Below are 17,128 nucleotides of genomic sequence, written 5' to 3'. Positions count from 1 at the left end.
TCACCTCTCTGTTCAGATCATTTAAATGCATAACATCAAATCTGTGCTTCCCGCAGATGTGGACTCAAGCATTTCAATGTTTACTGGTGTGTTTATTTATTTTTTGTTTGTTAGTTTTTTTAGAATAAAAAAAAAACTGTCTGCCTACATCTACAATATGTGCTACTGTGTTCTTTATATGTAAATGAGAAACAGCATGAAGTTTACAGTAACGTGCAAATTGCTGAAAATCACTTAGCATTTGACTGACAAGAAGTGAAGACATAACCTTTCATTAATTCTTATTTTATGTTTAAGGGATTGACTATAGGCAAAATCATTTGTAGGTTGATATCCCCTGAAAAACAGCGTAATAGTGTGGCTCTGTTAATAAAACATTGCTCTGTTTATTTAGGGTCTTAACCAACCTGACATAGTAAATTTTTTTAACTAATGAGTTTGGGGGTGGGGGTATATATACTGTATTTTATTTATTTATTTTTTTACCAATGGCAGTTAAGTAGAGTGTTTTAGAAACCTATACTGGCAACAGGCAGATACTTTTTTTAACAGCACAACATACTTGCACAGGACAATTTAAATAATGTTTCATTTAAATGCATTTTATAGTAATCCTAATTTACCTGAAAACTATGTTGAAAAATAATTTAAATAAAATTAACCTCTTATTTTTGCAATTACAGTTTGTTATGCAAGTGGAACAGAAATTATGCAATACATTTTTACTTATTAACTTATTAAGCATTAAACTAACCACAAATGTTAATGTAAGTCATACTGAAGCATTCTCAGCTCTATTTTGCACATGAACCATGGTTAATAGTCCTACTCTAGAGGCCTAATATATTGTATTTCACATTTTGGCCTTTAATGAAAGGCACAGGAGATTAATAAATGAGCATAGATAGAGTATTTTCTCTTGTTTGCACTCAGCCTTTCTCTTTTCTCCAGAGTCATGTACTGTACTATATACAAGCTTGGTGATTAATCCATGAGTTGCATCGGTGTGATGGCGAACATGCTTGCTACTGCTGGCCTATCACGGCTCAGGCCACTTCCCAGCGTGCGCGGCATGTTTGAGCACCTGAGTGGAGCAGACACGGCCAACCAGGTGTAAAATCTGCAAGGCCCAAACCCGAATGCATGGTGACAGCTCTTCATGCTTGGAAGCCTTCATCTATCCCGCTTTCGACCCACACCTAGTCTGCATCCAGTCCTCCTGATTCCTACCCCCACTCTTCAGACCAGAGCCTCCTCCATTTATCTCCATCCTGCAGGTCACACATGCACAGAGGGCACTAATGAGTCTGTCCTGCTGTCCCTGTCACCTGCAGTGATTGATTGATTTATTAACTTTACAGAAGAGGTTCATGGTGCTGCAATATCGCAGTCTCTCGTTTGTGTTCTGTATGTGGTGGAGGCTAAAAACTCAAAGGCAATAGAGCAGGAAAACACTTTACTTTTTCTTTCTGCAAATCACAATGAAACTAAAGTAGTGACAGATCTGTTCTTTCATATTGTGATATATATCCAAGTGTAAAAAGTGAAAAAGAGAAATGTAGGGTGGAGCCTTGGTTCAATGCATTGTTTGTTGATTGGATTTTGAGATGTGGGCATTACACTAAATAATCGAAATCAATGTTTCACCGGACTAAAAATTGGAAAAGTCTGAAATACATGAGAGTGAAGTCTTTTTCTTTTTCTTTTTCTTTTTTACCGGAAGATCCAGTTATGATGTTTGGATACCCTATAAAACCTACTGTATCATAATTGATAGACACATTTCTAAGCCCTATAAATTATCAAAATGATCCAAACTTTGCTGAAAAACCTGTTGTACACAGTCATCTGTTTGATAGTTAATACTTTTTTTTCTTTTAGCAAATAATGGCTTTTCACCTTTACTTTCAAGTTGTTTCACACGTCTTTTTACTGTGAAATCTTACTCTCTTACTAATTTGTATGAAGAAAATGTAAGAATAACTTTTATATTGGAAGTATTTCAGAATGACATTTACTCACTTACTGGACTGAAGCAACTTAAGTTAACTTGGTTATCGATATATAATATATATATTTTTTAAATCTACATAAAATGTGAGCATCAAATATGAAACAAGCTTTTGAGGAAAATTTATTTGTACATCTCACTGCCATCATTGTATTTTATTGCATTATATATTTGGCCCCCAAAAATTAAAACTACAAAGCTTTGATCATAAAACTTTCATCTTACTTTTTGACCATTTAATTATCAGCAAATGCACCAAATGCATATTTTTGCTCAGCTTGGGCCTCTGAGCAAAACTTGATATATGCAGATATTTTTTCCCCCCTGCTCGGGTGTAAGCTCCATATTGTCACTATATTATAGCCTCATGCATTAAATATGAAATTTTATTAAAAAAAAATTAAAACCTAAGCATAGTAGGGATGATTGTATTGTGTTACTTTCCATAAAAGTGTGATTATTGTATTGTGTTTTTTTTTTTCAGTATCATTAAAATTATTGAGTTAAATTTAAAAGTCTTAGAAGATTACATTATATTATTTAATAAAATAATAAATAATTATTACAAAGCACTTTCAGTTTTCGGAATTTCTGTGGGGTCTCTGAAGAGATAGCGGTCCACCCACAGAAACGATGCGTCTCTTAGTGTTTCAAGGTGTAAGGTTTTTTCACAGGGCACATAATGCTCTCTGTGTGAGCGTGTGTATATGTGTTTGGTTGAAAAATGTGTTCCCTGAAGAAAGTGCTGTGTTTGGGTAGACTGCATCCACCATCATAAGCTGCCAAGCCTTTGGCTATGTAATGTTTCATCCTTTTCTACTAAGTGCGTCTTCAAAGGGAGTCGGGTTTAGCAGCGTGTGGGGAGGGAGAAAAGAGTGGGAAAGAAAATAATGCGGTGATGGAAATGAAAAAGCACACACATACATAGGTGTTCACATCTTTCGGCAGCTGCTGGCATCGTGGCGACAAAGCCATTGTTGCTTATGAGGAGAGACAGAACAACAAAGAGAGTGCTATCAGTAGCTCCCACATTCTGCCTTCACTGGCCTGCTCTCTCCCCCGTTCTGAGACAGCTAATGCGATAAGAGGCACGTGCTAAAGCACATGGCTAGCAGAGAGAGGAAAAGACAGTGCGAAACAATATATGCTCTATATAATCGTGTATGTGACGAATAAAAATCTTGAATCTGAATCTTGAACAAAGTAAGAAAGAGTGGGAGATGGAAAGGGCACTTTTAGAAGAGCATTTGATTGAGGATACTCGAAAATTAGTTTACTGCACCCTTCTCGGAGCGTGTAATCACATGCTGTAGGTATCCTGGAATCTGTGTGGTCTCTCATGCCTTCAGAGAACTCTGTTTGTTTGTGCAGTTCTTTCTGAAGTCAGACTGCAAAGGCCTGACTTGACTATTGAGCGTGTACTGTACACTCACGGGGCAAACGGTGCATGAATCATACTTGTTAGCTAAGTTGGGTGTGTCCGCAGTATTGATGCTGTGCAGGACAGTTTCTTATGTGTGAGATGAAGGTCAGAAAACCTTAAGGATGTAGGTGCGTATCTGGCAAAAGAGATAAAATAGTGTCTTTATCTAAATGATAACTATACCAGATATGATGGATGGATGGATGGATGGAGGAAGGAAGGGAGGCTTTGGAAAGATAGATAGACAGACAGACAGACAGACAGACAGACAGACAGACAGATTTTAACTTATATTGTAAAAATATAGATAGATAGATAGATAGATAGATAGATAATATTGATATTGTCATTTTAACTTATATGGTAAAAATATAATTATAACAGCATTTTATCATAGTCTTTGTAATATGTAATACTTAAAATGTTACTGTCACAGTCATGGACTTTCTGTTCCTTTTGTGTCATCCTTATTTGGTCAGGTTCCGTTCCTCGTTTTGTTAATTGATTAATCCCCACCTGTTTCCATTCCCCTCATTTACTTTCCTTGTGTTTAAAAACCCTGTCTGTTCAGTTCCTTTTAAAAATACACAAATGATGATAAGTATACATTCTTCATCTATAACTTTAATGTTGATTATTGAGTGTTTCCTCTTTAGATTTACCTGGATTATTAAAAATACCCATATTATACCTTCTTCTTCGAGCGCTTTACTCAGCACGCCAGCCCGGGCGTGACAGAATAGCGGACCGAAACAGTTTAGCGGCGTTTTTTCTTTTCGTGTTTTTTTTGTTGGTTTTGCCCCCTCTCGGAATGGAGATCCCCGGCGTCCGACTCCTATGCCTGGAGCAACTGGACCGTTCGCTGGAGGACCATACCAGGGACTTTTTCGATCTGGCGTGCCTTACAGACTTCCCGGACCGCGCGCTCAGTGCGTTTTACTATGCTGGCCTGAGCGAGCGGTGTAAGGCACGCCTCCCAGCGAACGGTCCCAGAGAGGATTTCGCCGCGTTCGTGGAGTGGGTGCTGGAACAAAACGGATCTCCGTTCACCGTCTGCCCCGCTGAGGAGGAGATCTCCAGCCCCACTCCCGACCCAGAGACCAGCCAAGCCATCACCCCGCTGCACGGAGCTAGAGACCGCCGCAGCCGCAGAGCCCGAGCCTATCGCCGACAGGGAGGAGGAACTCGAGAGCGCGACTGACCAGGTGTGTGAGCCGGCAACCCCGTGCGTCGTGGGACGTTTAGTGGAGATCGAGGGCGTGGAGGAGCGCCCCGCCCACACTCCTGCGACTGAGGGTGAGCTGCATGTGGTTCCTGGGAAGTATACAGAAGAAATTATGGATCTAATAGACTGGTTTGGGGAGGTTATTCCCGACCCTTCTGTTTCTCCGCTGGTTCCGCCCAGCCTCGATCCTTCTGTTTCTCCGCTGGTTCCGTCCAGCTCTGACCCTCCTGTTTTTCCGCTGGTTCCGTCCAGCCCTGACCCTCCTGTTTCTCCGCTGGTTCCGTCCAGCCCTGATCCTTCTGTGTTCCCTCCCATCCTCCCTCTCCCGCCTCCTCTTAGACCTGTCAGTTCCTCTGCTCCTCTTCCGCTGGTTCCGCCCAGCCTCGACCCTCCTGTTTCTCCGCTGGTTCCGCCCAGCCCTGATTCTCCTGTTTTTCCGCTGGTTCCGCCCAGCCCTGATTCTCCTGTTTTTCCGCTGGTTCCGTCCAGCCCTGACAATCCTGTGTTCCCTCCCAACCTCCCTCTCCGCCTCCTCCTAGACCAGCCAGTTTCCTCGACCTCATCCCCGCTGGTGCCAGTCAGTCCCGCAGCTCACCCTCATCCGCGCCATCTGGGCGCGGAGTTTCGCCGCAGGACTTCCAGTCACCACCTCCACCTGGGCGTGTGGATTCCCTGCCTCCGCCTCCAGCCTCCGAGTCCTGGACTCCTCCTCGGTCCTTCGACCCGGCGGCTCCGCCTTGGCTCCTAGCTCCCTCGTCTCCACCGTGGCCCGGCATCCCACCTGCTCCACCGGGCTCCCTCGTCCCTCCGGCTCCACCTTGGTCAGTCGTCGACCATCCGCCGCCTCGGGGACTCCATTCCTCTGGCTTCGCCTCGTCGCTCCATCCCTCCAGCTCTGTCAGGCTCCTCCTTCCCTCCGGCTCCACCTCCATCCTCAATCACTCCAGCTCCGCAGCAGTCTTCCGGTGCCCCGCCTCCGCCTTGGTCGCCTGAGCCTTCTGCTCCGCCTTGGCCCTCCGGATCCTCGGGGTCACCCTGGCTCTGCGGTTGCTCGGCTCCGTCTTGGACTCCTCTGCCATCGGCTCAGTCTCCGTCAGTCGGCCCCCTGGTGTTGTCGGCCCCTCCTCCACCATGGCTCCTCCCACCGTCGACTCCACCATGGGCCGCTTTCCTGGCTGGCCTCTGGATATCCATCTGGCTCCTACTGCTCCGGGCTCCTCCATGGCTCCTCCCTCCATCCACTCCACCCTGGTACCATGCTCCATGCTCCTTCTCCATTGCCTGCCCCTTGCCTGCCCCACGCCCACCTCCTGAACCTCCACCCTCCCTCCGCTGGACTATCTCTTTCGGTGCGAGGACGCACCGTTCCGGGAGGGGGCGAACTGTCACAGTCATGGACTTTCTGTTCCTTTTGTGTCATCCTTATTTGGTCATGTTCCGTTCCTCGTTTTGTTAATTGATTAATCCCCACCTGTTTCCATTCCCCTCATTACTTTCCTTGTGTTTAAATACCCTGTCTGTTCAGTTCCTTTTTGTCCGCTATTGAAGATAATGTTAATGTTTGATGTTCATGTTGATTATTGAGTGTTTCCTCTTTAGATTTACCTGGATTATTAAAAATACCCATATTAGACCTTCGTCTTCGAGATATTTATTTATTTTCAAAGATACAAAAAAAGAAATATTAATATAAAAGAAAAAAAACTGTATTTTATCATAGATTTTTGAAAGGAAATTTGTATTTAACCTGTTTTATCGTATATCATAATATGGTGTAAAATGTCTATTAAATATATAATATAACATTTATATTGTCATATTAATATTTAAGCATGTATAATGTGATATAATAAAAAATAATGTTAATATAAAAATGTAAAACATATTTTATAATAATGTATTGTATTAATGAGATAAAATGTTATTATATTGATATTGATAAGTCTGGTCATAAATTGAACTTTTATGAACCAATGTGGAAATTCTTGAACCCGTCATTTGCACTTCAGAATGCACTACCTGTGCTGAATTTATTTGATTTACAATTCAGTAAGTTCAAATTCAAAACAATTCAAATTCGTCTTGCCTGTGGACAATTCAGTTTAAATTCCAACTTATGAAAGTTTAAAGGAAGCAAATTCTTCTATCCTGGCCGGACCTGACCTTCTTGCCTCTCTAAAGGGCCTTTTCGTTGTGTTTCTTTGTATTAACTTTAAATTGTGAAATTTCATACTTTTCTGAATGTCACAGTGAAACCATAGAAACGCTAGAGTTCAGTCAGTATGCCATGACATGGAAAAATGTCTGAGTGGACTTGAAAGAGAGATTTTAGACTAAAACATCAGTGATTTTAAAGCTCATTGTCGTTCCTTCCACTGAAAGCCTGTATCCATGGATGTGTGTTACTAGGTGTTTATCTCCAACATCAAGGCATTTATCTCCAACCAGAGCCCCTGGGAGCAGCTCCATTTGTTTAATTGTACAACATCTCTAGCAATTCAAAGCCAACTAGACAAAGAGATCATGAACTCCCCTCAAACCACAAAGCCCTGATGAAAGTTTGAAAGTTTTGGACAAATTGAGGGAGTGGAAAAGGGACAAAAGGAAATTTGAGAGAGAGTTATGTGTAATTAGAGTCATAAATAGTGAAGTACTCACATAATACCCACACAGAGACCAAAGGGACTTGACCAGAAGACTGCCACTGATCGTAAAGTTTGAGAACTTCTCCCGCGATTACTATATCATGTTCCTACCAGCAGTGTACAGTGAAATGGCTGTTGTCATGACAACAAGGGGGCAACACTTATTCAGTGGTCCAGACTGAGAATAACAAGAATTTATAGGACATTAAGGAGGAAGGCATTGGAGCATATAACCATTAGGCTCCGACAATATGTGTCACGGTGTACAAAACAACACATTAGAGCAGGGGTGGGGAACATTGATCCTGGAGGGCTGAGTCCCTGCAGAGTTTAGCTCCAACCCTAATCAAAAACACCTGAACAAGCTAATCAAGGTCTTCATTACACAGTTAGACATAAACTCATCAAGGGACACAGACCCTCCAGGATCAACGTTCCCCACCCCTGATTTAATTTACCCAACCCCCCATTAGAGGATGAGACAGCCCGACATATACCCCATGTAGTATTAAGTTATTTACACAAACAACCAGCGTGAAAAATTAATGTATACTATATATCTATATATCAATCAATCTATCTATCTATCTATCTATCTATCTATCTATCTATCTATATATATTGTATATATATATATATATATATATATATATATACAGTATATATGTATGTATGTATGCATGTATGTACTGTATGTATATATACATATATAGTTTTTTTTTTTTCTTATGCCAAAGGGAAATAAATCTAAAATGCTTTTAACCTATTACCATGGCAGGCTTAGTGCCACTAACTAAAATGTGGAGCAAATTGGATAATTTGTCATAATATAACCTTAGGAAATCTCAGAGAGTGGGACTTTAAACACAAAAGTAGAAGTAATGGCCAATTATCCTAGTGAACATTCAGTGTCAGACAGCTGGGGAGCATGGGAAATGGTAACGGTGAGGGATACATGGTTTACTGCTGTGGCTTGGCTGCATGTTTCATTTCTATTATTTTCTCTGGACTTTGAAGGCCACATTATGTTAAAATGAAAAATTCACATTTTTTGAGATTACCACCCCACCAGAAAAGACAATTCTTCCCTAACTTCAGTTTCTCACTGCAATTCAGTTACAGCATAGACACAAAAACAACCGTTTAGAAGTATCTAACCAAAAGACAATGTTAATCTCAATCAGAGCAAGCATCTTTTTTTGTTGTTCTCTCTCATGGATAAAGCAAAGATAAATGGGTAAAAAGGAGGACAAACAGTCATTTGCTTATCCTCATGTTGTTCCAAACCTGAGTTACAAAGTCATAAGGAACACAGTTTCAGATTTCAAGCTTCAAAAAACTGCAAAAGCACTATAAATGTATCATAAAAGTGGCATATATGACTTTATTTCAAGTTTTCTAAAGCAGAAGCTTTGGGTAAGAAACAGATTCAATTTTGTTGTTATTCACTAATAATCTTGACATCCACTGTAGCTCAAAAAGTAGCGTGTTGATTCATGAACGAATCATTCTTGTAAGTCAGATCTTTTCAATTAATCTTTCGATTCGGTCCAGAAGCCTGTGTGGATGTTTCATTCAAAAATGAAAATGATAAACTGATAAAATGCATATGCTAAATAAAGTTTCCTTTTATCATGCTATATATCACAAGGGTCTTCAACTGGGGGTCTGCAGGGGTACTGATCACAACTATTTTTTTTTTGTTAAAAAAAAATTAAAACATAGGGGAAAAGTCATTTTTAAATATAGGCACCCTGAAACGAAAGCAAGAGCACACTCAGTTGATAATGCAATGATATAGGCTAATATTATTGGCGAAACAGATTTAGCAAATGCTCCATTGCGTTTTTGAGTTTGATCTCTGGAGGATGTGAAAGGTGTTTAAGTTCAAATCCACTCACCTCTTAAATCACCGGAGCTTCTTTTCAGTGCAGAGTTATGCTCACTCTCACGAATCATCTCTCATTAACAAACAATGACACAATGTGAGTAAGAGATTCATTATGCAGTGTAGACAACTTTATTGATTTTAATGGAATTTTGTGAGATCGCGAACTGAGATGAGTTACAGCTTTTTAGTGACTGTAAAGTGAGCAGTCTTTTACCATTTCCAGGCTATATAGCTATAATCCGTTGAATAAAAATATTGTTTTTCATGCTGCTAAGAGAACCGATGGCCAATTACATGCTGCAAAGTTTTGGAAGTGACATCTACATATAAATACGTGATTCACTCTGAAGGTGCAGTTGACATAGTGATTTTAGCATGGGACAAAAATATGGCATGTCAAAAATATATATGTAATTTAAATGCAGACTAATAGACTACTAAAGAAAAATTCGTATCAATGTATTTTTTTAATTCCATTCCAATTATTTTTAAAAGCAGTGCCTTGTAAATAATGTTAAATGTCTCACTGTACATTGCTATTCTTGTCACGTTGGAGCCGTTGCTTACACATTACATCTGCACTTTATTAGAAAACCCTCACTAATTTCAGATACTCAAATTAATTGATTCTTAATTATCTATCTCACTTAAAAAAAAAAAAAAAGTTACATTTTAGTAAACTTTAAGCTAAAGTTCAGGTACATATAAATGTCCCTCTGTCTAGTAAAATTAAAATGTTTGACTCTGCAAATCCATTAAAATAATTTACAACAACTGCAAACAACTAATTAATTGTTTTTTTGTTTTGTTTTTTAAATCTCAACATGTTTTTTTTTTATGATGCATAAATCTACATTTTAACAATAAAAAGTAATATACAGGCAGTGATGCATGTGCAATGACAATAATGTGCATAGTTCTGATCTACTGTCTTAACATAATATACACATACTGTAACAGTTTATTCTTAATCATAATATGGTTACTTTCTATTAATATCAAATGCTATATACTTAATATGTAGCTCCGCTTGACACATTTTGTATCAGGAGGTCCCTGAGTCATGTCTCTATCGACAAAGGGGTCCTTGCCCTGAAAAACGTTGAAGACCCTTGGTATATCATAATATGATATACTATTAATATGATGATATTAATATGATAAAATTATGATACTGATTTTAATATTAATATTGTTGTATTATTAGTTTACATTAATAATATGATAGAAAATTAATTTATTTGAATTAATATTGAAATGATATGCTTGAAAGAAAATTTGTATTTATTTATTTAGCTTATTTTATTTTGCCATTAATATAATAATATTAAAATAAATATTAACATAAATGAATATTAAAATGAAAAAAATATATATATGTTTTCCTAATATTTTATCATAGATCAGTGTTTGAAGTTATATTTGAAAGGAACATTTTATTTAGTTTATATATTTTATCATATTCATACTGTCATGTATATGACATGATAAAATGATAAATATGGTAATAAGACAATTAAAAGAAATGTATAATATTAAAATGTTTTGGTATGGTAAAAATATATATTATATGATAATAGTATATGATACTGATGATCTAATCAAATGATACATTTTGTCATGATTAACTTTTATGGACCACAGTAAAAGAACACTTTTCATTTCAGCTCACTGACTTGATTTAGTCACATAACTAGTGTGTGTACGACTTGAGAAGTGTTGGAATATAGCTGTACAGACTACATTTAAGACACTTTTCTAGTGATTACATAAGGGTGAGTAAATAATGACAAAATGTACATATCTGAGTGAACTATTCCTTTAATAACAGAATGCCAAACCAATAAATCAACTCTGTGCCATCTTGGATCAAATGCTACGGGGGCTATCGGTGCGAGAGAACTGTGCTTAAAGCTAAGTCATCAGTCATTCTCTGTAATTATGATGCTTCTCATTTGTCTTCTCTTTTGTGAGGCAAACACTTGGAGATTATTCACAGTAGATGAGCACATTCTGCTTAAAGGATGTGCTCCATGCCGCTGAAAAGCCAGCCATGAAATACAGCCCGACAAGAATTTGGCAGAAACGTTCACAGTCATCAATGCCGTGAGTGACGTCATCATTCCGGGAGAAGCCTCAGTCCCACTCATATTCTCGGCATATGTGGCGAGACCTAGATAGCTTTGAAATGTGTAACATGATTCCCCTGCCCACAGGACATTTGCACAATGGATGCTGTCTCCGCATGTGTTTGTCGAGTGGAAGTAATTCATAAAGCTTGCCACTCAGCCACATTACGAATACATTTCCTAATCTTCCAGCTCTAGTGAATAGGGAATCAATATGTTGTGTGTTGTAATGATTATGCTTCCGTGCTTGTCGAGTTTGCATGTCTTTCTGTGTTGTGTTCAAATGAGGTAAGAGCTCTGCGATTGGCACAGTTCCTGCACAACATTTATTTAGTTTAAAATCTGTTAATCTCCCAAAGCAACTGTCTGAATTTTCACAGATGAAGAGGAATGATGGGAAAGTGAACAGTGCAAACAGTTGTAAATTTGGACTGGGATATCAGAGAAGCTGCTGTGGATGCCAAATATTCATAGTGCTGTGATATATTTTTTTGGCCTTTTGTTGAGAGAGCACAGGAAATGAGAGGAAGAGTAGAATTTGGAATTAGCCAGATTTGTTTTGTGGACAAATGTGTCAATATGCTGTGGTGCCAACAGCTCATTGTTAATATGAAATCTGATATTTCACTTCTGAATCATTCATCTGTTTTTATTTTTTTTATTTTAAGTGTATTTTTAATCTTAAAAAGTAATACATTTCTAATATCCATAGTAATTCATAGGTTGAATTCAGTGTTGTTTTTGACAACTGAAGTGAAACTAAAACATCTTTTTTGACTAAAATATAGCTAAAATAAAATATAAATACTGATGAAAAATTTTAACTCAAATGAAAATTAGAAATGTTGCTTTGGAAACTAACAAACAATAAAATAAAAAGTACTAACATTCCTAAAACTTAAACTTAAACTATAAATATATATAAAAATAATAATAATAAAAAACACATGCCGCTCAGCACATAAAATTATACAAAATAAAATGAAAACAGAATATATAAAAATAAAAGCAAGTTCAAAATATGAATAAATACTATAATAGTATATAAATATTTAAAAAAACACTGGTTGAATAATGTTTTGAAATGTTCACAGAGCCACGGTGTTTTGAGTCAGTCAATGGCGTTGGTTTGGAGTGGGGCTTTCTCTTTGTTAGACCAATGAAAAATTCTGTTTAGTAATGCTAGTAGTGCCAAAATTAAACACATTAGCAATCATACAAAAACTGCTTGAAATTTGAGGATAGGAAAATTGTGCCCATCTGTCTCCATCTTCAATCTCTGAAGCATTCACAGAATCAGTCACGAACAAGCCACAAGGCCAGTCGTATCATACTTGCACTTGAAAAAGAAAGAATATGAATGTTATTCATGTGGTGCCCCACTGGCAGAAATGGGTCTATTCAACTCACATATCTTCTGTGGGTTTCACGCTGTGAGCATAACTCCTCATTTGCTAGTTAAATTAAAAACCCAATCCAAAGCGACACAAGTCACTGAATCGGCTGAGTGTGTGACGTATGTCTGGTCTCGCCTTTGTCATTGTAATCAAATCAGAAATCTGCTAAATGTGAGTCTAGAACTTCACAGCGACTCACATTCAAGTTTTGAGCAGACAGGACTTCTTCCTGCTCTCTTTTCTAATCACCTCCTTATCTAAGAAGCTCAGAACCAATTGCTGAGCTGATAGAGTTTAAACCTCCCGACACTCACGGCGAGAGCGGCTCTATACTGTTGACTCTTGGGATCATTCTAGCACAGTGCCTGACTGCTTAAAATACTCTATTTCAGATATTACATCTCTGTGTATAGGCAAGCAATTTTTGTACGTGCATGGTGTTGGGCTGAAAAGAAGGACCTGGGATGTACATGATCAAATTGAGCTTTTGAGCATTCTCATCTTACAGTCAAATTTGGAGGAACGAAGCTCAGCAGGACAATTTCCATTTCACACTTACGGAATATCAATAGGGCATGTGTGGATGAATCACGTATTGAGCGCAAGCATTTCATTTTCACTTACATTATGATCGTATGCATGATCGGGCGACAGGTCTTTGAACTTCCACCTTGCATGCTGACACATGGAAGAAGCACCTTTTTATTGTCTGTGTTGCCACAGTCTAGTTACAGTCTCCTAATTGCAGATTTAATGCAGCGGATGAAGGCTGTGCTCTTCGATACGTGACCTACTGCATGAACTCTTCATCATGTGTGCGCCTTATCGCTGTAACCAGCACGTCTCAAAGAGATGTGCCCTTGTTGGTGATTGTCCTTTGTGGTGATAAGAGTATAAAGCTGAGATGAGATTAGAATGTTTTTTTCTGGGGTTATACACTTTAAAACCAAATAAGATGAATTTCCACAAATTAATTAAGTACTGGTGTCTCTCATGGTGTCGCAAGTTAACTTAATGTAGTCTTCTCAAAAAAAAAAATTTTTTTATTAAAATTCTAGTAGAGTTAAAGTAATTTTAGAATAGTAGTGCTCAAGTAAATAAAGAAAGAAAGGAAGATTTTTTGAACCAATTTTTGAACCAATCGGTTAAATCAACAACATTAATTTGATGACTCATTCATAATGATTACTTTAGTAAAAAAGATTCAGAAAGATTACTCAAGTAACTAAATAAAGTTACTTGGCTTGTTTTGTTCCTGAATGAATCAGCGAATCGGTTGAATGAATGATTCAGTAACTTTGGTCACTTGATTCAGTAATTGTTTCATTTCTAAATGATTCATCTTGTTTGAATGACTTACCTGAATGAATGAATGAATGAATGAATCCCACGACTGATATGTGCTTTAATGCACAGATGTATAGTGTATTTTTCACATAGTAATTAAAATCGCTAAATATTAAATTATAAATTGTTTTATTTTACATTTATATTTTATTATATTAAAATGTAATATTATATCTTATATACTTCTGTGTAATGTGTACAAATAATTAATACTAAAATAATAAATACTAATAAAAAAAATACATAACCCTGACTATACATAACTTGTGTTATGGGCATTCCTATCAGTCTTAATTTTGGAATCGATCATTAATCCTAATTATATGGATTTTGAGCATTGTATTTATTTGAGTTATGATTTCAAAATGTGACATGTGAAGTGTATTTAATATTTAATGTGTACTACTTTGGGCTAGGGACCTACAGTGTTGTTTGATATGCAGTTACTAAGTTGCAAAACATTGTTTTATATTCTGTATTCCCAGACATGTGTTGTGTTTTTGGTACCTTAAAAGGTTTCAATAACATATTCACATCAGCTATACAAACATAAATACACATATCACATTGCACTGTTAGAAAATGTGGGGAAAGGTCCGGATGTTTTCCATTTTGCTCTGCGAAATAATTGACTGTTTATTGATAATTCAGTTTTTGTATTCTAGGTCACTGGAAGGATTTCCATTAAAGGTAGAACACCCTCCATTTGAAGAGATACCACCCTTTTACTTAATGGAAAATTTTAACCAAGGAATCCATTAGTGCCGAAAACCTAAAATAAAATACAGAGGCTTTGAGAAATACATTGTATGCGTCTCAATAAGTCCTTTCTTCTCCTTTTTTTCTGTTGGTGGGGTTCTGTCCTCATTTGAATGCTTATCAGGTTAAGATTCACATTAGCAGGGTTGTTTGAAGCTGGCAGCTAATTTATTAAAGAACATTCTGCAGGCAGGCACTGCTTTTGAGTAAACCATTGACACTACTTCCTCTTTAGAAAATGTTCCACTGCATTTCTCTTTTACATCTTAATCTGACATACATCACTGAAGATGTCTGCGAGCTCATCAAAATGCAGAAAGGATGGCACACTAAGGTTTCTTAATTGTTTTAAAAGCCTCACAGTCATTACATGTCTGACATAACAGCGCAAGTCTAGAACACCTCCAAAATCATTAAAAAAAAAAAAATTAACAACCTTTAAGTGCTTTCAGTGTAAAAATGCAATACCAGCGGAATTCATGCCTCTGCATATGACATTAAATGCATTACCTCTGAATAATTTTCATTCAAACTCAGACACATATATAAGTGCAAATGAGGTTCAGTTCCGTCTTGTCCATGAGCAAAAGATTGCACCTATGGCGCTATCGCATCTCCAGCTGTGACTTTTCCGTTGTGTATTGGTGTGATCTGTCAGAAGTTAATGACGGATGTGTCGCCTGTAATGGCAAAATCATAACTTTTTATGCATTTGGCCATATCTTGCATATACATTACATGCTGCTGCCCCGATGACTTGCCAAGATGTTGTGGGAAAGAATCGCTGAAGTCAACGACTCAAATTGAGAATGAGAGCTTTAAAGGGACTGCAAGTGGCGGCACGTCTGAGATGGAGGGGGCGATATATTGTGTGAGTGCATGATCCGCTCCAGGGCCAGATGTTCCACTTTACAGGCCCCTTGAGTGGAGGGCAGTTCTGCCAGCTGTCCCCTTTCCGAACACACATGCAGCCATTTGTTGGTAGAGTGTTGAAAGCAGGGGGGGGAACAACAGAATAGTTTTGCACCACAATCCCCCCATTGCAACTGTTGTCCAAAACAAATAGTCCCATGAAATTGCAGTTTACCCAACAATGCTTTTGTTTACCACAGCACCGCTCTCTGAGTTTCAGTATGCGGCCAGTCAAATTGGAAAAAAATGATTGCCCTACCTCTATTCCAGGTGAAGCCTTTTGCGTTTACGTTTTCCCTCGTATAATGCATGATAATAACAGAAATCATTCGTCAAAGGCTCCTGCTGTTATTCCCTGGAAAGAGTTATATTTAACTTGGATAGGTCACAGCATTTTCCAGCAGGCTCTGCTGAGAATATGAGCCTGAAGAATTATGACTTTTCTGACCCAGGTGTGGGCATTATTCATGCTTAAGATCCGATCGCTAGCGCTACGAGAACGTTGGTAAGAGCAGCCGCTGACAACTTAGAAATGTCAGGACTTTTCTCAAAGTCTTTGGCCTAGTTGTGGAAACTTGAAAAGGACATTTTAGTGGCACATCATTGGTTCTTGTACTATTACCATTTGTGGATGTGACAATGTGTGGTTTTATTCTGATTTTCGTCCTGCTGTTATTTCTCTATGCGTTTGGAATGACATTACAGTGGATTTTATGTCAATAAATACACTGTTGTACATAAGAATTATTTAAAAGAAAATACTATTTCATAAAAACAGCATACAAATTTAAATTTAAATATATATATTAATTTCAATATAAGTATTAAAATACAAAATTTCAGCATATTTTTGTAGATTTATTTATTTAATTTTCAAGGTATGTATTAATGTGTGTGAATATATATATGTATGGGCCTCTTCAATTTATATTTCACCTTGGCTGAAAGTGCATGGTAGTAAAATGTCTCTTAAGATATTAGGCTCTATCTTTCTTTATTCTTTCTTGAATTTTTTTCCAATTAAAAGGTTCTTCTGCAAATACTTTTCGAGTCAAGCCCTCAGTAATACATGCTGATCTTTGCATTCTCATCTTTTCCAGCTGGAACAACGTATATCTTTGGAAAAGGTGGAGGCCTCATAACCTTTAACTGGCCGGCCAACGAGCGCCCGAGCACCCGTACGGACAGACTGACAGTGGGCTTTAGCACCTCGCTCAAGGATGGCATCCTGATCCGCATAGACAGCGCACCCGGCCTGGGAGACTACCTCATGCTCCACATTGTAAGTCAGTGCTTCCTCTAACTTGATCGGCCACATCTACAAATTTCAATATTAAAGGTCAACCAAAAAAAAAAAAAAAGATGTGTTTCTGATGCCCTGTTCACACT

At 38.0% G+C, this 17,128-nt stretch overlaps 1 protein-coding gene across 32 annotated transcripts in view; it reads left to right on the top strand.

The window, feature by feature from the left end:
• Positions 1-17,128, top strand: part of LOC109048981 (neurexin-3a) — a 262,198-nt gene that overhangs the window by 182,506 nt on the left and 62,564 nt on the right. For all 32 annotated transcript variants that reach the window (XM_042773788.1, XM_042773784.1, XM_042773790.1 and 29 more), the window contains one exon: positions 16,840-17,021. In XM_042773788.1, the coding sequence (XP_042629722.1) occupies positions 16,840-17,021 (182 nt within the window). The remainder of the gene's footprint in view (positions 1-16,839; positions 17,022-17,128) is intronic.

This window comes from Cyprinus carpio, chromosome A17 (genome assembly GCF_018340385.1).
Source record: "Cyprinus carpio isolate SPL01 chromosome A17, ASM1834038v1, whole genome shotgun sequence".
Lineage (NCBI taxonomy): Eukaryota > Metazoa > Chordata > Actinopteri > Cypriniformes > Cyprinidae > Cyprinus > Cyprinus carpio.
The sequence above is the reverse complement of the archived record's forward strand: the minus strand, read 5'-3'. Positions and strand labels throughout refer to the sequence as shown.